The following is a 24228-nucleotide window of genomic DNA, read 5'->3' as shown; positions in this document are numbered from 1 at the left end:
AGAAGCTTGGCCCCAGGGATGTATTGGGCTACCCTCTGTAGCGACTTACGGTCGGATGCCGAGCAGTTGCCATACCAGGCGGTGACGCAACCGATCAAGATGCTCTCGATGGTGCAGCTGTAGAACTTTTCGAGAATCTGAGGATTCATGCCAAATCGTTTCAGTCTCATGGGGGGGTGAAGGTGTTGTCGTGCCCTCTGCACGACTGTCTTGATGTGTTTGGACCATGATAGTTTGTTGGTGATGTGGACACCAAGGAACTTGAAACTCTCGATCCGCTCCACTACAGATGTTAATGAGGCCCTGTTCGGCCCTTCTTTTCCTGTAGTCCACAATCATCTCCTTTGTCTTGCTCACATTGAGGGAGAGGTTGTTGTCCTGGCATCACACTGCCAGGTCTCTGACCTCCTCCCTATAGGCTGTAGCAGATGTGTTGTTATCTACCCTTACCACCTGGGGGCGGCCCGTCAGGAAGTCCAGGATCCAGTTGCAGAGGGAGGTGTTTAGTCCCAGGGTCCTTAGCTTAGTGATGAGCTATGTGGGCACTATGGTGTTGAACGCTGAGCTGTAGTCAATGAACAGCATTCTCACATAGGTGTTCCTTTTGTCCAGGTGGGAAAGGGCAGTGTGGAGTGCAACTGGGGTAGTTCAAGATATCTCAGAGGATATCTCAGGATCGGTTAGCGTTTGAGGGACCTAAGGATTGGAGTCATGTGGTGGACTGTGTGGGTGTGTGCCGAGGCATCTTTTAAAGGACTTTTGGGATGGGTTAGGAGGTAGTATTGTTTCATACACACTGACACTAGCAACGTTTCCAACTGTTCTAGTTTAAAAGTACCTATTAGTACAACTTAGTGTTATAATTAACAGGTATCATCTGTTTGCAAGTTGGCCTTGAAAATGTCAACACAGTCCGAAAGAATGGCAAGTACAATCTCAGTCACAAAATAGGCTGTTGCATCATCTGACATGTTGACACTTTAAGAGCACTAACGGCCACGACAGGCCTCACACGTGTCATTATGTATATAGAGTAAAGGCCACAAGTGAGAGGTCTTTCTCAAGGTCATCCACAAGGTCAAATAAGACAGAAGAAGATAGTCAATGCAATAATAGGTCTTGCAGCATTCCAACTTCAACTATCAACAACATGTTTTACTTTCTCAAACTGTTGAAATCTTTATATGGATGAGCTGTAACTTTATAGACGATATACCATGCATACTGCAGCAATAGGTTTATTGTGAGAGTGGGGGACTGAACTGAACACCTCCATATATTTTTAATATAGCCTTAGCTATTTACTTCTGAATGTATTACCGTCTGTGCTGTAGTAGGTCATATTAGAAGCCCCATCACAACCTCTCACCATCTCATCTTCTCTCTCTCCTCTCCTCCACACCGCTCCGACCTCTCCTCTCCTCCGCACCGCTCCGACCTCTCCTCTCCTCCGCACCGCTCCGACCTCTCCTATCCTCCGCACCGCTCCGACCTCTCCTCTCCTCCGCACCGCTCCGACCTCTCCTCTCCTCCGCACCGCTCCGACCTCTCCTCTCCTCCGCACCGCTCCGACCTCTCCTCTCCTCCGCACCGCTCCGACCTCTCCTCTCCTCCGCACCGCTCCGACCTCTCCTATCCTCCGCACCGCTCCGACCTCTCCTCCCCACCGCTCCGACCTCTCCTCTCCTCCGCACCGCTCCGACCTCTCCTCTCCTCCGCACCGCTCCGACCTCTCCTCTCCTCCGCACCGCTCCGACCTCTCCTCTCCACCGCTCCGACCTCTCCTATCCTCCGCACCGCTCCGACCTCTCCTCTCCACCGCTCCGACCTCTCCTCCGCACCGCTCCGACCTCTCCTCCGCACCGCTCCGACCTCTCCTCTCCTCCGCACCGCTCCGACCTCTCCTCTCCTCCGCACCGCTCCGACCTCTCCTCTCCTCCGCACCGCTCCGACCTCTCCTCTCCTCCGCACCGCTCTGACCTCTCCTCTCCGCTGCACCACTCCGACCTCTCCGCCGCACCGCTCCGACCTCTCCTCTCCTCCGCACCGCTCCGAGACCCTTGATTACAGTGTTCCCAGGGGACGAGGTCAACTCCTCAGAGATAGGAACCATTGAGGGTACCAGTCACTTAAGATAAAGACGGGAGGAGGAAATCGCGGTGGACATAAAGCTAAATAGATAATTCCTCCCGTGCCGGTAATCACGACGTCCAGACGATTTGGAATGACAGTTTAAACACTTCAGACTGTTGGAAGGGGATCTGTCTTTCCTTACTGCGACGGGTGCATGGGCAGCCGGGCCCGTGGCGAGGCATGCATGGACCCACCCAGGGGTATGGCCCCCCAAACGAGCACACGTTCCACCTGTGACACTGAAATGGCTCACAGGCCACAAGGCCAGGTCAATACAGTCAAAGAGTAAAGAAATGAAGCAATTTACTTCCCCAGTATTAGTTACCTGATGAGTAAGATACCCCACCTCCTCCTCATGGTGTTTCAAATATGCAATAACAATTTCCATACTATAATAGCCCTATTTCTGAGTTGGAGGGGCTTACAATGATTTTACTGAGTTACAGTTCACATAAGGAAATCAGTAAATTGAAATAAATTAATTAGGCCCTAATCTGTGGATTTCACATGACTGGGCAGGGGCTCAGCCATGGGTGGGCCTGGGAGGACATAGGCCCCCCCACTGGGGAGCCAGGCCCACCCACTGGGGAGCCAGGCCCAGCCAATCAGAATTAGTTTTTCCCCACAAAAGGGCTTTATTAAAGGCAGAAAAACTCCTCAGTTTCGTCAGTTGTACGGGTGGCTGGTCTCAGATGATCCCGCAGGTGAAGAAGCCGGATGTGGAGGTCCTGGGCTGGCGTGGTTACACGTGGTCTGCGGTTGTGAGGCGGGTTGGACGTACTGCCAAATTGTCTTAAATGACGTTGGAGGCGTCATTCAATTCTTTGGCAGCAACTCCGGTGGACATTTCTGCAGTCAGCATGCCAGTTGCACGCTTCCTCAAAACTTGTGGCATTGTGTTATGTGACAAAACTGCACATTTTAGAGTGGCCTTTTATTGTCCTCAGCACAAGGTGCACCTGTGTAATGATCATGCTGTTTAATCAACTTGTTGATATGCTACACCTGTCAGGTGGATGGATTGTCTTGGCAAAGGAGAAACAATTACTAACAGGGACGTAAACAAATTTGTGCACATTATTTGAGAGAAATACGTTTTTTGTGAGTATGGAACATTTCTGGGATCTTTTATTTCACCTCATGAAACATGGGACCAACACTTTACATGTTGCGTTTATATTTTTGTTCACTATATTTCGAACACCATCACCAAATATAAATTACGGATCAGAAACTGTACAGAGCCTATTGTTTCAGTCTCCACCTAGCTCATGAAACAAGGGTCTCCCTCTGTTCCCCCTACAATTTAGCCCCCCTTCCTCCTAACAGCTTTCTGAACATCAAATCTGTGATAATTTCCAGTCTGATTAACATATGCAGTGAATCTTCCCCTATGACACAAACTGCCTGACTGAAAGTCTTCCCATCACACTAGAGGTGTATTCTACATCATCACTGATTGGATTCTTGATGAGATCGTCGGGTGGCTCGAAGAAGACAAGGCCCCTGAGACTTATTTCAGTTGAAGCAAGGAACTGTAACATCAAATCACTACAGGGACTACAGCCAGGTAGTTACAGTACCTCTCCTTACTTTATCCTCCCAGCCAGATGTTGGTGTCCAAGTGGAGTGCACTAACACTGTCAATTCAAAAGTTCTGAGCCAACTTAGACTTGTACATTTTTACCAGAGGCACAATAAAACAAATTTGCTCTCTCCTTGCAGTCCCTCTCTATTCCATGACAGCGGTAGTAAACGGAGCGAGGCTGCGAGCAGAGGAACAGTAATTCAGTTGATAAATGTCAAATGAAATGAAAGTATTCAGCTGAAAGCAATTTCCAGAGCTGCGTTCGGGGCCAGGGACTTGAGATTTTCACTCCTCCATCGATCATGAGCCTCTGTTTTGGGCCAAGGTACACAATGCCCCCAAATTGCTGACATATGGACCCAGATTCACTAGAAACACTGACAGGTCCCTCGTCTGTGCACTCCTCCTCTAAACCGTTGTTTATCCAATGACCATCTGTGTGTGTGTGCGTGCAGCATCTCAGGGTTGGGCCAAGCAAACCACCATATTAAAACCATGCCTAATAGATGAATGACCATAATGGTGTGATACATTATGGTTTAGTACACAGGAAGAAAGTAGACCAGTATCACTAACTAATGAAGGAAATCTAACATTGACTCACATAAAAGGCAAAGAAGAAAAAACGTAAGAGAGATGACGTACAAAGCAGTGTTTCAGTTAATGGCGCTCATAAATAAGGGTAGTGCCCACTTTATTGTGTTTGCATTGGTCGCTGTAGGATTAATCCACAACAAACTGACGGAACGAACCGGTGAGTTTGTAGTGGCGTTAAAGGGTTAGTTCAGTGATTTTTCCTTTTTAGATTGGAGTTGGAGTTTCATACTGCTCTCTGGCAGCAGCCACGGCCTGAGGACACATCAAACACATCAGACCTACACCTTGATATTTGTTTCCTTACCTTGAAATATTAGCATTTGTTGGCAGTGGCTAGTTTTACAACAACAACAAATAAGTGTGGATTGCAGTCACTCTATGTCCAAGTGTAAGGAAACAAAAATGTAACGCGTAAAATCGCTGAACTATCCCTTTAAGGCTGAGTTTGAAATAAATGCTGGCTGTTGGCACCACGTTAATATCTCTATTCTTCCTGTCCTCTGGGAGATTGTCTCGGTGTCTCAGACCAGAATAAACACACAGTTTACATTGAGTGTGGTGCTTTCTACATAAACACAGCTCTCTGTAGCATCAGTTTGATTAGGAGGAGGCTCCCAGATGCCATTAAAAGTCAATTTCTCCCCTCTGTTTGTTTGAAGACGAGAGTGAATGAGAAACCCAGCAGCCACTGTCGTGCGATGCCAACTTCTGTTTACGCATGAGTGGAACACACAAACAAGCCCCCAGCGAGCGCCAAACGAACCTACAGCACAGTATGAGATCTCCATCAATTCTCTATCATCAACTAGTGTTCAGTATCGTGTTCAGTATTGTGTTCAGTATCGTGTTCAGTCATATACGCAGGAGGAACTGTTGCAAACACGACAGTATCAAAAATAAAGGTGTGGTGCTGTTTGTTGTCGTCACCCCAGCAGCTCTTTTGTCTTGGTAGTCAGCTGCTTGTCCACATCTGCTGCAAAGCTGTCTGCCATCTGCCCGACCTGAGAGAGTAGAGAAGAGAGCTATTCTTATTAGACAACTATTACTATTGTTATTATTATACAAATACTGTAAAACGATGCAATGTGGTTACACAAAAACAGAAAGGATTCATCTGAACGTTTGTAGCCTTCTGACTATTATAACCATTGTATTTCTGTCCTCTGACAGGACAGGTTGAGGTATCTCTGTCTCAGTACCTGTTTCTCCACCAATCGGATGGTGTCCTCGGAGACAGTCTCCTTGGCCTTCTTCACCTGAGTGACAGCGTTGGACCTCACCCTCCTCAGAGACTCCTTGGCCTTGTTACCGAACTGCTTAGCTAGCTTAGCCAGGTTCTCCCTGTGCTCACGCGTCACCCTGCATGGACACATTAACACAGTGTCATGAGCGTGCACACACACACACAGTCGCACGCACACACACACACAGTCGCACGCACACACACACACAGTCGCACGCACACACACACTGTTTAATAGAGAGAGTATGGGAGAAAGTATGCACAACTCATTATAATGCCCAACGCATTAAATTCCTTAAAACAATACCTGGCTAAATGCCTGGCTCTCTGTGCCACAAAAAAAAAACTTAGCACGGTCACAGAGCAGTCAACAACTTTGTTTTTTATTTTCTGTAATTGGTATTTTGCCTGGGACTATTTGCAAACAATCCAAGAATGGTGTCTATTTACTGCAAACAATAAATTACTGATTCTGGGCCAATCAAGACACTCGCTCTCTTTGGAAATGCAAATGGAGTTGCGTGCTGAGACTGATTGCAGAGGAAGAAGGTGTCCGTCCGTCTGTCCGTCCCCCTATCCTGCGCTGCCAGACAAGCACCTGCTGCTGGGCATACTTATTAATCACACAGGCTGCATCCCAAATGGCAACGTATTCACTACAGGGCCCTGGTCAAAAGTAGAGCACTACATAGGGAGTAGGGTGCCATTTGTGACGTACCCACATATTTTTGTGGTTAAGCGAGTGACGGCTGCACATCAAGCTATTTGATTTGGCAGGGAGCAGAGTTGGTCAGAGAACTGAAGACTTCTGACCAAGGTTGGTGTTTTCTAACTGCTATAGTTGGGTGAAATAGTAAAATAAATATGTCAGAAACACCTAGAAACACGCTTTAAAAGGAGACGGAAGGTCAGGGAAGAGATTGACAAGAGAATTAATTACTGTAAAGTGAAAAAGTAGGAGAGGATTAAATATAAAGAGAGATGGGGAGAAAGGATAAAACACAGAGAGTGATGGATCAGAGAGAGAGAGAGAGGAAGAACAAGAGTGAGAGAGAATAGTGAAAGACTCAGAGAAAGAGAGATACGGAAGTAGAAAGAGTGTTCTGGCTCAGCCTGGTTGACTCACTTGGGAATGGGCACCCTGATGATGGTGCCGTCCACCTCAGGGTTGAGTTTCATACTGCTCTCTCGCAGGGCGCGGGTGGCAGCAGCCATGGCCTGAGGACACATCAAACACACATTAGACCTATACCTAATGACTGCCAGCTGGGACTGGGGCAGTAGTACTCTCACTGCAGACACCGGCTGTCCTTGGTCACGCTGGCTTTGATCCATGGTGAGCTGGGTGAACTGTGTAGCATCTCTGGTAGAGGGGATTGGGGGGGCTAGGGTGTGTGTGTTAGGGGGGGTGGTGGGGAAGCACATGCAGTGTGGAAGTGCCGCGGGGCGCTGTCAGAACGGGGTCTCCTGGGAACGTGGGTGGGACCTGGCCTGGTACTCACTATGCATTAGAGAAGGAGATTCTGTGTAAAGTATTTTTTCACTATTGTATATATTTTATCCAGCACCTTTTCTGAACCTAACGGTCTGGTAGACAACAGAGTATCTTTATCTAGGAGATGTATGTTAACTCTAATGGTGGTTGAACTCCAAAAGACAATTAATGAATAGGCTGTAATCTGGATATGTGATTTGTCTGTGGTGGTGGGAGAGGAGAGGTGCCTGAAGGAGAGTCAGAGACAGGGAAGACAGAGAGGAGAGGTGCCTGAAGGAGAGTCAGAGAATACAGAGAGGAGAGGAGAGGTGCCTGAGGGAGAGTCCGAGACAGGGAAGACAGAGAGGAGAGGAGAGGTGCCTGAGGGAGAGAGTCAGAGACAGGGAAGACAGAGAGGAGAGGTGCCTGAGGGAGAGTCAGAGACAGGGAAGACAGAGAGGAGAGGTGCCTGAGGGAGAGTCAGAGAATACAGAGAGGAGAGGAGAGGTGCCTGAGGGAGAGTCAGAGACAGGGAAGACAGAGAGGAGAGGAGAGGTGCCTGAGGGAGAGAGTCCGAGAGGGCCTGTGAAGCCTCCAGTACATGTAGGACCTTCAATGATGCCATTGCTACTGCACAACACCATAGTGCCCTCAAAGCTCCTCACTAAGCTAAGGACCCTGGGACTAAACACCTCCCTTTGCAACTGGATCCTGGACTTCCTGACAGGCCGCCCCCAGGTAGTAAGGGTAGGTAACAACACATCTGCCACGCTGATCCTCAACACGGGGGCCCCTCAGGGGTGCGTGCTCAGTCCCCTCCTGTACTCCCTGTTCACCCATGACTGCATGGCCAGGCACGACTCAAACACCATCATTAAGTTTGCCGACGACACAACAGTGGTAGGCCTGACCACCGACAATGATGAGACAGCCTATAGGGAGGAGGTCAGAGACCTGGCCGTGTGGTGCCAGGATAACAACCTCTCCCTCAACGTGATCAAGACAAAGGAGATGATTGTGGACTACAGGAAAAAAAAAAGAGGACTGAGCACGCCCCCATTCTCATCGACGGGCTGTAGTGGAACAGGTTGAGAGCTTCAAGTTCCTTTGTGTCCACATCACCAACAAACTATCATGGTCCAAACACACCAGGACAGTCGTGAAGAGGGCACGACAAAGCCTATTCCCCCTCAGGAGACTGAAAAGATTTGGCATGGGTCCTCAGATCCTCAAAAAGTTATACAGCTGCACCGTCGTGAGCATCCTGACTGGTTGCATCACCGCCTGGTATGGCAACTGCTTGGCCTCTGACCGCAAGGCACTACAGAGGGTAGTGCGTACAGCCCAGTACATCACTGGGGCCAAGCTTCCTGCCATCCAGGACCTCTATACCAGGTGGTGTCAGAGGAAGGCCCTAAAAATTATCAAAGACTCCAGCCACCCTAGTCATAGACTGTTCTACCCCCAAGCCATAAGACTCCTGAACAGCTAATCATGGCTACCTGGACTATTTGCATTGCCCCCCCCCACCCCACCCCACCCCAACCCCCTCTTTTACGCTGCTGCTACTCTGTTTATTATTTATGCATAGTCACTTTAACTCTACCCACATGTACATATTACCTCAATTACCTCGACTTACCGGTACCCCCCTGTATATAGCCTCCCTACTGTTATTTTATTTGACTGCTGCTCTTTAATTATTAGCTCTTAATTTTTTTCTTAACTGCATTGTTGGTTAAGGGCTTTTAAGTAAGCATTTCACTGTAATGTTATATTCGCCGCATGTGGCAAATAAAATGTGATTTGATTTGATACATGGAGCCTGTTTAGACTAACTAACAGACAGTAGTTAGCTTGTTGTTCCGTGTGGGAACAACAAGCTAACGCTGAGCACACCGAGTTCAGGTTCAACACTGAGAACCAGTTTGAAACTCAGCACTAAGATCTCAATATCACCAGATATGACCACTGAGCGAGAAAGTTCAGACAGGAACTCCAAATAGTACATAATGAAATGGACCAAACCCCATTGGTACTAGAGAGAGTTACTGTATATCACACATTCACAAATCTCTGCTGCTGCAACATGACAATTGCTTCAGTCCAAATGTTAAAAAGGTGCGAATGTGTGATGTGAGAAGAGAGCAGGTTTCTGGGGGAAATAATTGGCAGTGAGATGTATTTACTAGTAACTCCAGAGAGCCATCCCATACCTATGTTTGATTGTTCTCAACATTGAATTCATCATTATTTCCCACAGCTCTAGCCGTTAGGGAAAAGTGGGGGAATGCTGTGCTCTGTTCTGGCTAGCTCTGTAAACACCAGGCATGTTCTGGTTAATATGTTAAAAATAGTGCAATTACACAGAGGTTTCTGAATAAACACAGCCAGTTCAAAGCCACAGCCCAGCCGAGAGGAACGAAAAGAGCTAAAGAAAACACCTTGTTAATGATGTTGAGGATACCACACACACACACACACTTTCCATACCCTTCTCGTCTTCCTTAAGATCCAAGTGGTTTAATTAATGCTGCCATTGCCACTACACAACACCCACTGGGGGGTTTGCAGTAACATTGTAATGCTGTACTGAATGACTGGAAAACAATGGCCTCTCGTTAGGAACATGGGTAATTGATGTGAATAATTAGAATCTTATTTGCTCTGGGTGCTGTGCAGTCACCCCTGTGTTGCCTTAGCAGGACTGTTAGACTGTTAGGTAATGGGAGGTTAGTAATGGACTGTTAGGTAATGGGAGGTTAGTAATGGGCTGTTAGACTGTTAGGTAATGGGAGGTTAGTAATGGGCTGTTAGACTATTAGGTAATGGGAGGTTAGTAATGGGCTGTTAGACTGTTAGGTAATGGGAGGTTAGTAATGGACTGTTAGACTGTTAGGTAATGGGAGGTTAGTAATGGGCTGTTAGACTATTAGGTAATGGGAGGTTAGTAATGGACTGTTAGGCTGTTAGGTAATGGGAGGTTAGTAATGGACTGTTAGACTGTTAGGTAATGGGAGGTTAGTAATGGACTGTTAGATAATGGGAGGTTAGTAATGGACTGTTAGACTGTTAGATAATGGGAGGTTAGTAATGGACTGTTAGACTGTTAGGTAATGGGAGGTTAGTAATGGACTGTTAGACTGTTAGGTAATGGGAGGTTAGTAATGGACTGTTAGATAATGGGAGGTTAGTAATGGACTGTTAGACTGTTAGGTAATGGGAGGTTAGTAATGGACTGTTAGACTGTTAGGTAATGGGAGGTTAGTAATGGGCTGTTAGACTGTTAGGTAATGGGAGGTTAGTAATGGGCTGTTAGATATAGGTTATTATTAGGTAATGGGAGGTTAGTAATGGGCTGTTAGACTGTTAGGTAATGGGAGGTTAGTAATGGGCTGTTAGACTGTTAGGTAATGGGAGGTTAGTAATGGACTGTTAGACTGTTAGGTAATGGGAGGTTAGTAATGGACTGTTAGACTGTTAGGTAATGGGAGGTTAGTAATGGACTGTTAGACTGTTAGGTAATGGGAGGTTAGTAATGGACTGTTAGATAATGGGAGGTTAGTAATGGGCTGTTAGACTGTTAGGTAATGGGAGGTTAGTAATGGACTGTTAGACTGTTAGGTAATGGGAGGTTAGTAATGGACTGTTAGATAATGGGAGGTTAGTAATGGACTGTTAGACTGTTAGGTAATGGGAGGTTAGTAATGGGCTGTTAGACTGTTAGGTAATGGGAGGTTAGTAATGGACTGTTAGACTATTAGGTAATGGGAGGTTAGTAATGGACTGTTAGATAATGGGAGGTTAGTAATGGACTGTTAGACTGTTAGGTAATGGGAGGTTAGTAATGGACTGTTAGACTGTTAGGTAATGGGAGGTTAGTAATGGACTGTTAGACTGTTAGGTAATGGGAGGTTAGTAATGGACTGTTAGGTAATGGGAGGTTAGTAATGGACTGTTAGACTGTTAGGTAATGGGAGGTTAGTACATTTTACATTTACATTTTAGTCATTTAGCAGACGCTCTTATCCAGAGCGACTTACAGGAGCAATTAGGGTTAAGTGCCTTGCTCAAGGGCACATCGACAGATTTCACCTAGTCGGCTCGGGGATTAGAACCAGCGACCTTTCGGTTACTGGCACAACGCTCTTAACCACTAAGCTACCTGCCGCCCTATGGGCTGTTAGACTGTTAGGTAATGGGAGGTTAGTAATGGGCTGTTAGACTGTTAGGTAATGGGAGGTTAGTAATGGACTGTTAGACTGTTAGGTAATGGGAGGTTAGTAATGGACTGTTAGATAATGGGAGGTTAGTAATGGACTGTTAGACTGTTAGGTAATGGGAGGTTAGTAATGGGCTGTTAGACTGTTAGATAATGGGAGGTTAGTAATGGACTGTTAGACTGTTAGGTAATGGGAGGTTAGTAATGGGCTGTTAGACTGTTAGGTAATGGGAGGTTAGTAATGGACTGTTAGACTGTTAGGTAATGGGAGGTTAGTAATGGACTGTTAGACTGTTAGGTAATGGGAGGTTAGTAATGGACTGTTAGACTGTTAGGTAATGGGAGGTTAGTAATGGACTGTTAGACTGTTAGGTAATGGGAGGTTAGTAATGGACTGTTAGACTGTTAGGTAATGGGAGGTTAGTAATGGACTGTTAGGTAATGGGAGGTTAGTAATGGGCTGTTAGACTGTTAGGTAATGGGAGGTTAGTAATGGACTGTTAGACTGTTAGGTAATGGGAGGTTAGTAATGGACTGTTAGACTGTTAGATAATGGGAGGTTAGTAATGGACTGTTAGACTATTAGGTAATGGGAGGTTAGTAACCTGCCGGAGGGGCTGGAGTTCTGATCTGATGCTGGAATTATCAGAGAGAAGGGGGAGGTGGGATGTTAAGATGTACTTCAAGCTGATGATATCTGTGCCACAAAATGTCTCTAACTCTCTCCTTTTACAGGTTGAACTCTGTTGAACTGATTCAATATCAGTTTAATTGATAATGACAATATGCTTATCCATGTGAGTTTAGAAATGAAGCAGAAAGAAATCTGTGTATCTAAAAGCTATGATCACCTATGGTGACTTAGAGTACTAAGTTCCAGGTTCAGCTGCTCATGTTGAAGGAAAAGTACTCCGCAGTACTAAATGGATCTGAGCAAGGCCAAAAAGCATCAACCTCCCTTTAAAACTGATCCTAGAATTAGACAGGGACAACCCTCATTAACAACATAGGATGCTGGAGGGAGAAAATACTTGGGGAAAGAGAGAAACAACACAGGGAGAAGAGAAGAGGAGGGAAAGAGAGGGGTGAGCGAGAGTTGTTCCCTTTCAGTGTGTGTGTAGATTGTGTCTGTGAGAAAGGGAGGGGAGAGAGAGCAGTTAGCTCTCCTCCTTCCCAGAGGGCAAAGCGCGGTCACTTCCTGCTGATGACAGCTGACCACGGAGTCTTGGCATTTGTTTCAATCTTATCCCAGAACAAAGAGCTTCCCTGAACCATCGATCACTAACCGACTCAAGTTTCAGAAGAAGGAGAAAGGAGGGGGAGAGAGAGATGGAGAGGGAGAGAGAGAACGTGAGGGAGAGAGAACGTGAGGGAGAGAGAGCTCGATGGATGTTGTGCGTGTGTTCTTGCGTGTCGACACTTGACACTGCTCAACCTTCCATGCACTGGCTGAGACAAGAGTAGGAGATTTCAGTCCAGGTTTCTAAAATGACGTGCCAATTTCACAATGTATTGCCATCAGCCTAGAGTGTGGTTCATACAGAACGTGTGCGTGTGTGTGTGTGTGTGTGTGTGTGTGTGTGTGTGTGTGTGTGTGTGTGCGTCTGACTGACTGACTGACTGAGTGAGTGAGCTCACCTCTGGGAAGCCGGTCATGTTGATCATGATGAGCTGAGGGGACTTCATGGAGATCTGACCCAGCTGGTTCAGTGGGAACTTGCCGTCTGCCATGGACACCACAATGTGATCCAGAGCTCCTGAAAAACAAAAGGACCAGGGCCCGTATTCATAAAGTGTGTCAGAGTAGGAGTGCTGATCTAGGATCAGGTCCCCACTGTCCATGTAATGTTACTCCTAATCTGAGATGCTTTATGAATAGTATGTGAAAATAATCAACTTCATTCTTGATTCCCTGTCACCAGCATAAAACACAAGACATGACCAAGACAACTAAACCATTATCTAAAGGCCCGCCTAAACCATCACCACCTAAAACAGCATTGAGTCCTCGATCCAAACCAACCTCCCCACAATTCAATTGTGGTTAAGATGGGTCTTGGTAGTACGTATGTATGATTAATATGAAGCCTCTCAGACTGTTGGCAGAGTGTGAGCTGAAGGTTATGGTTGGGTGCAGGAAGTTCCCCTCCCCCCTTTAACCCTCATCTCCTCTCTCGTCACCCCCTAACAGTGCAGACTGCAGAACCAGAGCTTCAACATGAGTCTCCTCTTCTCATCTGGCTTACCTCAGACGCCGCTGTTTCTGCCCTCGCCGTCCTCTGGCTTACATCACCAACTCTATCCCTCGCTAGTGGAGAAGTGTAGAGGGTGGGTGGGCCATAGAGTAATCTACCAGGGCCCTAACCTCATCGCCAGGCTAACTGCTAGAGCCGGCTGGAAGACCAGAGAGACTACCTGGCTGCCTGAACATCTGCTAGCGCTTCCAGAGGGCACACAGGAATTTCCTAAACGGCATGAGGAGGGATGAGGATCGACTGGAAACCCATTAGCCAAATGGGCTCTTCCTGGTCAGGACACTGGCAGCTTACCAAACATGGCAGAAGATAGACTACTAGTCAACAATATAGTTTCTCCAAAAACCCACATATGTACCATGGGTCTTGTTCAGTAGGGCACGCCGTAGAAAAACGTTTTGCAACGGAATACAAAAATGTATTCTTATAGTGCACATTCAGGTAGTTGCTACCTCCCCGTTTCAAAACGTTCTCTCCCTAGTTCTCGACCCGACCCTGGGTTCCTCATGATAAAGTCCTATCAGAATAGTTCCTGTGTGACTTTACACTGGTGATGTTTAGTGGGTTGGTGCTCTAGCCTGGGGCATCTTGGGATCATGAGGATGACATCAACTAATTGTTTTGAACTATGGAAGCTAATGCTCTTACTCATCTCTGGGAGACAGACTGGGCTTGTAAATATATACATTTGAAGTCGGAAGTTTACATACACTTAGGTTGGAGTCATTAAAACTCGTTTTTCAACCACTCCACAAATGTCTTGTTACCAAACTATAGTTATGGCAAGTCGGTTAGGACATCTACTTTGTGCATGACACAAGTAATTTTTCCAACAATTGTTTACAGACAGATTACTTAACTTATAATTCACTGTATCACAATTCCAGTGGGTCAGAAGTGTACATACACTAAGTTGACTGTGCCTTTAAACAGGTTTGAACATTCCAGAAAATGACTTTAGATGCTTCTGATAGGCTAATTGACATCATTGGAGTTCATTGGAGGTGTACCTGTGGATGTATTTCAAGGCATACCTTCAAACTCAGTGCCTCTTTGCTTGACATCATGGGAAAATCAAAAGTAATCAGCCAAGACCTCAGAAAAAAATGTGTAGACCTCCACAAGTCTGGTTCATCCTTGGGAGCAATTTCCAAATGCCTGAAGGTACCATGTTCATCTGTACAAACAATAGTACGCAAGTATAAACACAGTGGGACCACGCAGCTGTCATACCGCTCAGGAAGGAGACGCGTTCTGTCTCCTAGAGATGAACGTACTTTGGTGCAAAAAGTGCAAATCAATCCCAGAACAACAGCAAAGGTCCTTGTGAAGATGCTGGAGGAAACAGGTACAAAAGTATCTATATCCACAGTAAAACTAGTCCTATATCGACATAACCTGAAAGGCCGCTCAGCAAGGAAGAAGCCACTGCTCCAAAACCGCCATAAAAAAGACAGACTACGGTTTACAACTGCACATGTGGACAAAGATCATACTTTTTGGAGAAATGTCCTCCGGTCTGATGAAACAAAAATAGAACTGTTTGGCCATAATGACCATCGTTATGTTTGGAGGAAAAAGGGGGGACTTGCAAGCCGAAAGTTAAGTCAGGAAGTTAAAGCTTGGTTTCAAATAGGTCTTCCAAATGGACAATGACCCCAAGTATACTTCCAAAGTTGTGGCAAAATGTCTTAAGGACAACAAAGTCAAGGTATTGGAGTGGCCATCACAAAGCCCTGACCTCAATCCTATAGAAAATGTGAGGGCACAACTGAAAAAGCGTGTGCAAGCAAGGAGGCCTACAAACCTGACTCTGTCAGGAGGAATGGGCCAAAAATCACCCAATTTATTGTGGGAAGCTTGTGGAAGGCTACCCGAAACGTTTGACCCCAAGTTAAACAATTTAAAGGCAATACTACCAAATACTAATTGGGTGTCTGTAAACTTCTGACCCACTGGGAATGTGATTAAATAAATAAAAACTGAAATAAATCATTCTCTCTACTATTATTCTGACATTTCACATTCTTAAAATAAAGTGGTGATTCTAACTGACTGAAGACAGTGAAATTTTACTAGGATTAAATGTCAGGAATTGTGAAAAACTGAGTTTAAATGTATTTGGCTAAGGTGTATGTAAACTTCCGACTTCAACTGTATACGTGTGTGGGTTGAGGGCGACTGGCATCCTGATCTGTTACATATACAGTGGGGGAAAAAATTATTTAGTCAGCCACCAATTGTGCAAGTTCTCCCACTTAAAAAGCTGAGAGAGGCCTGTAATTTTCATCATAGGTACACGTCAACTATGACAGACAAAATGAGAAAAGAAAATCCAGAATATCACATTGTAGGATTTTTAAATGAATTTATTTGCAAATTATGGTGGAAAATAAGTATTTGGTCACCTACAAACAAGCAAGATTTCTGGCTCTCACAGACCTGTAACTTCTTCTTTAAGAGGCTCCTCTGTCCTCCACTCGTTACCTGTATTAATGGCACCTGTTTGAACTTGTTATCAGTATAAAAGACACCTGTCCACAACCTCAAACAGTCACACTCCAAACTCCACTATGGCCAAGACCAAAGAGCTGTCAAAGGACACCAGAAACAAAATTGTAGACCTGCACCAGGCTGGGAAGACTGAATCTGCAATAGGTAAGCAGCTTGGTTTGAAGAAATCAACTGTGGGAGCAATTATTAGGAAATGGAAGACATACAAGACCACTGATAATCTCCCTCGATCTGGGGCTCCACACTAGATCTCACCCCGTGGGGTCAAAATGATCACAAGAACGGTGAGCAAAAATCCCAGAACCACACGGGGGGGGGGGACCTAGTGAATGACCTGCAGAGAGCTGGGACCAAAGTAACAAAGCCTACCATCAGTAACACACTACGCCGCCAGGGACTCAAATCCTGCAGTGCCAGACGTGTCCCCCTGCTTAAGCCAGTACATGTCCAGGCCCGTCTGAAGTTTGCTAGAGTGCATTTGGATGATCCAGAAGAGGATTGGGAGAATGTCATATGGTCAGATGAAACCAAAATATAACTTTTTGGTAAAAACTCAACTCGTCGTGTTTGGAGGACAAAGAATGCTGAGTTGCATCCAAAGAACACCATACCTACTGTGAAGCATGGGGCTGGAAACATCATGCTTTGGGGCTGTTTTTCTGCAAAGGGACCAGGACGACTGATCCGTGTAAAGGAAAGAATGAATGGGGCCATGTATCGTGAGATTTTGAGTGAAAACCTCCTTCCATCAGCAAGGGCATTGAAGATGAAACGTGGCTGGGTCTTTCAGCATGACAATGATCCCAAACACACCGCCCGGGCAACGGCGTGGCTTCGTAAGAAGCATTTCAAGGTCCTGGAGTGGCCTAGCCAGTCTCCAGATCTCAACCCCATAGAAAATCTTTGGAGGGAGTTGAAAGTCCGTGTTGCCCAACGACAGCCCCAAAACATCACTGCTCTAGAGGAGATCTGCATGGAGGAATGGGCCAAAATACCAGCAACAGTGTGTGAAAACCTTGTGAAGACTTACAGAAAACGTTTGACCTGTGTCATTGCCAACAAAGGGTATATAACAAAGTATTGAGAAACTTTTGTTATTGACCAAATACTTATTTTCCACCATAATTTGCAAATAAATTCATAAAAAATCCTACAATGTGATTTTCTGGATTTTTTTCCCCAATTTTGTCTGTCATAGTTAACGTGTACCTATGATGAAAATTACAGGCCTCTCTCATCTTTTTAAGTGTGAGAACTTGCACAATTGGTGGCTGACTAAATACTTTTTCTCCCCACTGTATGGGTTGAGGAAATGCTCTCATTTCACAGTGTATTAATCTGAGCCAGTATACAATACACAGAGCTGTCCAGGGAGGACTGGATAGCCTTTCCAGCGTTCCCATGGAAATAGAGGTTAGTCTTCTTCAAGCAGAGGAACTGAGAGTGACAGGTTGCAATACCTCCACTCTGTCTGTCTGTCTGTCAGTCTGTGTGTCGGTGAGTGCCCAGACACCGGTTCACCGCATTAACCCGCCCACTACAACAGCCCTTCCTTCAGCAAAGCTGACTTTCCTTTACAACAAACACACCACAAAATGAGACCCAGATGAGACTATTATCGAACACACACAGGAATAAAATGATGTCATGATTCCCTCCATTCCAGCATCTCTCCAGTCAGATTCCCTGTCAGCTCTAAATCCTGCTGCTTACACAAATTACTGTGCATCTGGACAGGGGGGCAAAGGGGGAGAGGAGGGGGAGAGGGTAAGGACGGGGAATGGAGGGAGAAGGTAAGGAGGGAGGGAGGGATGGAGAAGGTGAGGGGGAGGAAGAGGGGAGTGGGGGTCTGGGAGGGGTATTTAATCTGAGTATAAATCCTGGTATTACAGCTTCCTCCCCCTGGGGCCCTCCCTCAGGGTTGGTCTGCCCCGAGGGTGGGGGGGGGGCTTTGACCTGGATGTAGTTCAGGAAACAGGGTCAACAGGGGTCAAGGTAAAGGGCAGGGATCACTCTCACCCCTCAGGCCATTTGTCAGGGAGAAAGTAAACAGATGAGATGCACTTTTTCTCATCTTTTGACCAATAATCAATAGTGAAAACCAACGGTGGACTTTGGTATTTTAATGCTTACAAAGATGGACAACGCTTAAACTTCAGGCCTTCAGAGCTATGCATCCCTTGTTGAAAGATCAGACAGTGCCAGTGGTACTGACAGAACTGAAATGTCTCTTCTTCATAATCTCAGAACCGAGTGCACTGAACAGTCGGTGATGAGAGACTATCCTCTCCATGGAAACAGGGTTGGTGAGAGTAAGAGCCCCTACCTCACAGTCTACAGCCCCTACACACCTGGAGAGGTTCTGATGCTCAGGTTGCGGCTGAAGTCGTCCTTCAGGGTGGTGAGGACGGCGGCCATATCCTCCTTCACTTCCTCCAGACTGATGATGTCCTCCACCAGCGAGGAGTTGATGTTCACTTTGGAAGCCTGGCCCTTCGCTGCCTTCGCTGAGGGAAAACATAAAAGCAGGCGGTCTTCAGTACAAGAAAGACTTCAAAAGGGAAAGAACAGACGGAGAGAATGGAGGGGAGATGAGGAGAGGAGGGAGGCCTGCATGCTGGTAGTCTCTTCTAGTCAATCATTGTTATTACAAATAAAACCAAGACAAGAAAACACAGTGAAGTGGGCTTTTCAACATCCTCAAAAAGAAAGCTCTTGAATGTTGGGACCACTTCAGTCGGTCTTGATTCCTCCCACTATATTTCCTTTGAGGGTAGCACTACTAGACTAAATCCATCAGCTAAAATAAAAAGCTGCTGAGGCAAGCGGCCCTCCACTCACCTTTACTCTTCTTGGTGGCATATAGGCGAACGCAGGAGGCGGCAGGGGGGACCATGTTTCCATGACAGGTATTTGGGAGCAGCTGTTGGACCCTGGAGATGACTGCCAGCTGAGGAGACCTCACCATGGGGACCAGGGCGACGAGGGATCGGCACAACGCCGGCCGCATTAGGCCCAGCAGACTCAGTGTCATTGCTGTCGGACAGTTACATTGAGAAATAAAAGAGAAACATCAAAGATGAATGGACAAGACATGTTTACTGTCTGATGATAAAACATAACTGTCAAGCTAATAAAAACACGAAAGCAGTGAAGTGATCACATATCAGTTTGTAGATCTATCTGGTTACAATTCTCCTTTCATAGTAAAGCGATACTATAGAAGTACTGTGCCATGGATGGCCAGCATCAGTAGTATCATCTGTAATACTAACCAGCAGGGGACGATACATATGTCTATGTACAGGCTGTATGTTGCTGCTTCAATTACAACAGAGTACCACAGTGTGAGTCATAATACCCATAAAACCTAGCGGTCAAACAAGGAAATGGTTCCAATCGTTTTTCAACTATTCATTTTTCACATAGGGGATTTTAGAAACACTTAAAATAAGGGCTATGTTTCTTACCCTGGCGTGACGTTTTGATAACTGTGCAAATCTTTCCAGGACAAGATGACTTTTATCAATATATTCACCAGTATTTGGCACCCAAAAATGAAATGCTACTTAGCTGCTAATGTGGCTATCATAAAGAACTACAAATGCCATGATGATCTGGAGGAGACTGCCGAATCGAGGCAAAGGTAAGAATCTCTGGATTAACGATCTAACGTTAGCTAAATTTAGTAATTAATAAATTGGCAACATTTCTTTAAATTGACAATTCTGTGAACTGTCTTGTGCAAGTTCTAATTGACACAATACCTGTTAGCATAGGTATCAGCTAGAGATGAAGTGCAGAATCTTGCAGGGATTTGTAGTCTTGCATAATGTCTACTTTTATGCTAATTAGCATTTTCGAATCTGAGCGTAAATAGAGCTGAATATATTGATAAAAGTCAGAGAGAGATTTACATTGTTATCAAAACGGCACGGCAGGGTAAGCCTATACAAACACAGCCCTTATTTTAAGTGTTTCTAAAATTCCCTATGGGTAAAATGAATGGTGGGAAAATTATTGGAACCATTTCCCTGTTTGACTACTAGGTTTTATGGGTATTATGACACCTCCACTGCAGGGCTCTATACAGTCACATCAATCTGTTACGAATTCCCTGCCAGTGATCTTAAGGGCTATTTATACCCTACGGAGACGGACCCTACGAAGCGTAGCGCGGTGTCGCAATGTCGTTTTTCATCACAAAAGGGCCGGCTCCTTGTACAGCACTCCAACAATCTACGTACTGCTGTGCCACATTAAAAGTGCAACGCGCCGTATAATTCCTTGCGTAGCCATGGGGGCAGTGTTGTGTAGGCAATGATCTATAGGCTATGCATCAAAGAAACCTCTCTCTCAGGGACACAAACTCTGCAACTTTTCTAACTCCTGCAGTAACCTCCCCTCCCCCTCTGGAGCCTAGCAGGCTAGGCTATGGGTCGTAAACTGGCCCTTCACACCTCTGGCCATAGCCAAACCGATTGGTCGCTAGGGGTCATGGTTGCCTTATCACACCGAGGGGTCAGCCAATCATAGGCAGTCATCTTGGGTCCCAGATCCCCAATTCCTGCTTCCCCCTCTCGGTCTCCTTCAAGCAGTCACAGAGAGAGCAGCAAGCTCATTTCTGTCCTGCACAACAGCAGCTGGACTCATATCTCTGGACTTGGATGGTGTGCATGCACAAAAAACACTACCATTCCATGTCATCCGTGTGTATGTCAATACAGTATCCTTGTGTGTAACTTTGAGGTAGCCTTATTCCTCTCTGACCGGGGGAGGTGCTAGTGGGTCACATATCAGCCCAAACAGAGAGTCGCTATCTTTCACAACAACAACAAAAAACATATATAGTTCTGAAAATAAATGGGAGCACTTACAACTCTTTGATGTCGCTCTTGCTGCTGGTGACTCTCAGATCCACCTCTACGCAGACGACACCATTTTGTATACATCTGGCCCTTCATTGGACACTGTGTTAACAAACCTCCAAACGAGCTTCAATGCCATACAACAATCCTTCAGTAGCCTCCAACTGCTCTTAAACACTAGTAAAACTAAATGCTCTTCAATCGAACGCTGCTGGCACCCGCCCACCCGATGAGAATCACTACTCTCGACGGGTCTGACCTAGAGTATGTGGACAACTACAAATACCTAGGTGTCTGGTTAGACTGTAAACTCTCCTTCCAGACTCACATTAAGAAACTCCAATCCAAAGTTAAATCTAGAATCGGCTTCCTATTTCGCAACAAAGCCTCCTTCACTCATGCTGCCAAACATGCCCTCGTAAAACTGACTATCCTACCGATCCTTGACTTCGGCGATGTCATTTACAAAATAGCCTCCAACACTCTACTCAGCAAATTGGATGTAGTCTATCACAGTGCCATCCGTTTTGTCTCCAAAGCCCCATACACTACCCACCACTGTGACCTGTACGCTCTTGTTGGCTGGTCCTCACTACATGTTCGTTGTCAAACCCACTGGCTCCAGGCCATCTATAAATCACTGCTAGGCAAATCCCTGCCTTATCTTAGCTCATTGGTCACCATAGCAGCACCCACCCGTAGTCTGCGCTCCAGCAGGTATATCTCACTGGTCATCCCCAAAGCCAACACCTCCTTTGGCCGCCATTCCTTCCAGTTCTCTGCTGCCAATGACTGGAACGAATTGCAAAAATCTCTGAAGCTGGAGACACTTATCTCCCTCACTAACTTTAAGCATCAGTTGTCAGAGCACCTTACCGATCACTGCACCTGTACACAGCCCATCTGAAATTAGCCCACCCAACTACCTCATCCCTATATTGTTATTTATTTTTGCTCTTTTGCACCCCAGTATCTCTATTTGCACATAATCTCTTGCACATCTAGCATTCCAGTGTTAATACTAATTGTAATTATTTTGCAATATGGCCTATTTATTGCCTTACCTCCATAACTTGCTACATTTGCACACACTGTATATATATTTTCTGTTGTATTTTTTTGACTTTGTTTTTTTACCCCATATTTAACTCTGTGTTGTTGTTTTTATCGCACTGCTTTGCTTTATCTTGGCCAGGTCGCAGTTGTAAATGAGAACTTGTTCTCAACTGGCTTACCTGGTTAAATAAAGGTAAAATAAAAAAATAAAAAATTCACAACATTATCCCCCAAGGGCTTTTTTCCTGAAGCAGGGGATCTCCATTCCAGGGTGCAGAACAGAAGAGCCCAGCATCCACCCACCAAAACTCCCTCAAACTCCCCTCATCCATGAGGGCCTTGCTGAACCATGCCTTTCATTTGCAACGGGTGTGAACAACCAGCCGTGTATCATACCCTGGATGACTTCCTCCATTGTGTGTGATGTACACACCGTTAAGAGAAATCGGGCACTACACTATCACGCAGGTGGATACACACTGTCAACGTCACCCTCGTAAATCACCTCAAAAGTACGTTTGCGTCCCAAACGGCCCCCATTTCCTACATAGTGCACTACTTTTGACCAGAGTCCTATGAGCCATGGTTAAAAGCAGTGCACTATATAAGGAATAGGGTGCCATTTGGGACACACCCTACATCTGGGTGAGGGTGCTTGGCTTCTAGTCATAATACCACCTTGCTTTGTGTGTGTATAGACTGCACATTAAGCAGGCAGGGGGATCCAGCACAGCCTCACCTGAAACATCAGTGGTGTATACAGTCTGTAGCTCTCTACTGTATCAATAATATCAGGACCAGAAGGCAGAGACCATACACATGCTTTATTCTCTAAACAAACCCAGGTTGACTGTGATTGTATCACTCCCTTCATAAAGCCAGCAGCCGGCTGGCTCCCTGAAAGACACGGCTAGTACTTACGCTATAGGAAGATAAAAAAAAAAAAGAAAAACATGACTCTTTTGTGTCACCACTGAGCCTCAGTGTTTATCATAGATGTAACCATTGGGCGGCGTCTGAGTCCAGTGGAAGGGATAGAGGGGGGATGATGGTTGTCTTTACACGTGAAGTGAAGCAGAAAAACTGTAGCACAGGTGTTCAGTGAGGTATTATATCTCTGTGATATTTCATAAACAGCAAGGGGCCAGCTGGCATGCCCACGTTGTATGACACCTCTGAATATTGCTGGTCTATGTTTTAACAGTTTAAATTCTGATTGTAAAAAGGATGCACTGTTACACCGGACTGAGTACTTTAAATTCACAACAACAACAAAAAAGAACACAAAAGTCCAGTTAGAATACTTCCCTTTCATTAAAGGGCATACCACCTTTCTACTCGCCAAAGGGCCCTATTTGGCTACTTCAGTTGGCTATATATCGATAATATCAATATCAATCATGCATGTTACACAGTGTTAAACGAAAGCAAGCTAGCTAATATGATAGCAATTCCTCCATATTCTTTGACGATATTTAACTAAAGCTAGCTAGCTAGCTAAACAGTGGTGGCATTTAGCTAACGTTATATGTATGAAAGGTCGTTGGGTATGCAGTCGAGTTAACTAAAAACATTAATAACGGATCAATACAGGAGCCTATTTGGGATTGGAACATATTTACATTGTAACTACTAGCTATAACAAGCACAATTGTGTTACATTTTAACGTCGTTACTTACTTATATCTTGTCAAATTTGTCTACTTGCGCATGGCTTTGAAGTAGAGCATAGGAAAAAGCTGGAGCTGACGCTTGTGTTCTACGTCATCATAATTCAACTGATATGTATAAACTGTCATTAATGTGTGTGCTCTCAATGGGTGAGATTGTGGACAACGTCATTGAATAGCGCCTTTGCTTTTGCCATCTCCCGGCTAGCAGCTTGCTCACCGGAGTACTGTGTACCAAAGTATTTTAACGAAATGATAGATTTCTATTGACGTACTATATGTACAGTAATCACCAAACGTGGAGTAGTTGAACTGTTCAACGTCAGGCGAAGTTTCTACCGAACAGGGTAAATTAAACGTTTGATACAAACACTTTAGCTCTAGCTAGCATGCTAGGAGAGCTTGACACCCGTCTGTGTCGAGGCTCATGGCTAATCCATATTGCAAAGCGAACATAAACATCATACAAACATCTTTATTTTATGGTTTATCTTTAGTCATCTAGTTAGACCGCTTGTCAATAATAGGTAGCTTAATTGCTAACGTCAACTAGCTAGCTAATGTTTCTGGCTGAACAATGTAGTGACAAGTATGATTGCAAAAATGGA

At 45.5% G+C, this 24228-nt stretch overlaps 2 protein-coding genes across 3 annotated transcripts in view; one reads left to right on the top strand and one right to left on the bottom strand.

Annotated features, from left to right (window-relative positions):
* Nucleotides 1-4245: 4245 nt before the first annotated feature.
* On the bottom strand, nucleotides 4246-23713 carry LOC121573470 (ribosome-recycling factor, mitochondrial). Of its 2 annotated transcripts, none has more exons than XM_041885496.2 (7): nucleotides 23631-23713; nucleotides 18868-19062; nucleotides 18378-18533; nucleotides 12896-13014; nucleotides 6688-6779; nucleotides 5518-5677; nucleotides 4246-5340 (listed from the first exon to the last, which is right to left on the bottom strand). In XM_041885496.2, exons 2-7 carry the CDS (start codon nucleotides 19058-19060, stop codon nucleotides 5242-5244), a joined length of 819 nt encoding a protein of 272 aa, XP_041741430.2. In that variant the 5' UTR covers nucleotides 19061-19062; nucleotides 23631-23713; the 3' UTR covers nucleotides 4246-5241. The 2 variants fall into 2 exon arrangements, with proteins under 2 accessions (XP_041741430.2, XP_041741431.2); XM_041885497.2 differs by having other exon boundaries at nucleotides 4246-5319.
* A 105-nt stretch (nucleotides 23714-23818) lies between these two features.
* LOC121573469 (probable RNA-binding protein 18) overlaps nucleotides 23819-24228 on the top strand; it is a 17172-nt gene continuing 16762 nt past the window's right edge. The window contains exon 1 of the transcript XR_006002052.1: nucleotides 23819-23967. The gene's annotated coding sequence lies outside the window, so the exon portion shown is untranslated. The remainder of the gene's footprint in view (nucleotides 23968-24228) is intronic.

The sequence above is a fragment of the Coregonus clupeaformis genome, chromosome 9 (genome assembly GCF_020615455.1).
Source record: "Coregonus clupeaformis isolate EN_2021a chromosome 9, ASM2061545v1, whole genome shotgun sequence".
Classification (NCBI taxonomy): Eukaryota; Metazoa; Chordata; class Actinopteri; order Salmoniformes; family Salmonidae; genus Coregonus; species Coregonus clupeaformis.
The sequence above is the reverse complement of the archived record's forward strand: the minus strand, read 5'-3'. Positions and strand labels throughout refer to the sequence as shown.

Excerpts from the sequence above, each read along its gene's own strand:
- LOC121573470 (XM_041885496.2), bottom strand. The coding sequence starts at position 19,060 with ATGACACTGAGTCTGCTGGGCCTAATGCGGCCGGCGTTGTGCCGATCC. Across the intron at positions 5,678-6,687 it reads ATCAGGGTGCCCATTCCCAA|GGTGACGCGTGAGCACAGGG; the intron begins GTGAGTCAACCA and ends GTGTCCATGCAG. Across the intron at positions 5,341-5,517 it reads TCCGATTGGTGGAGAAACAG|CTCTCTTCTCTACTCTCTCA; the intron begins GTACTGAGACAG and ends TAATAAGAATAG.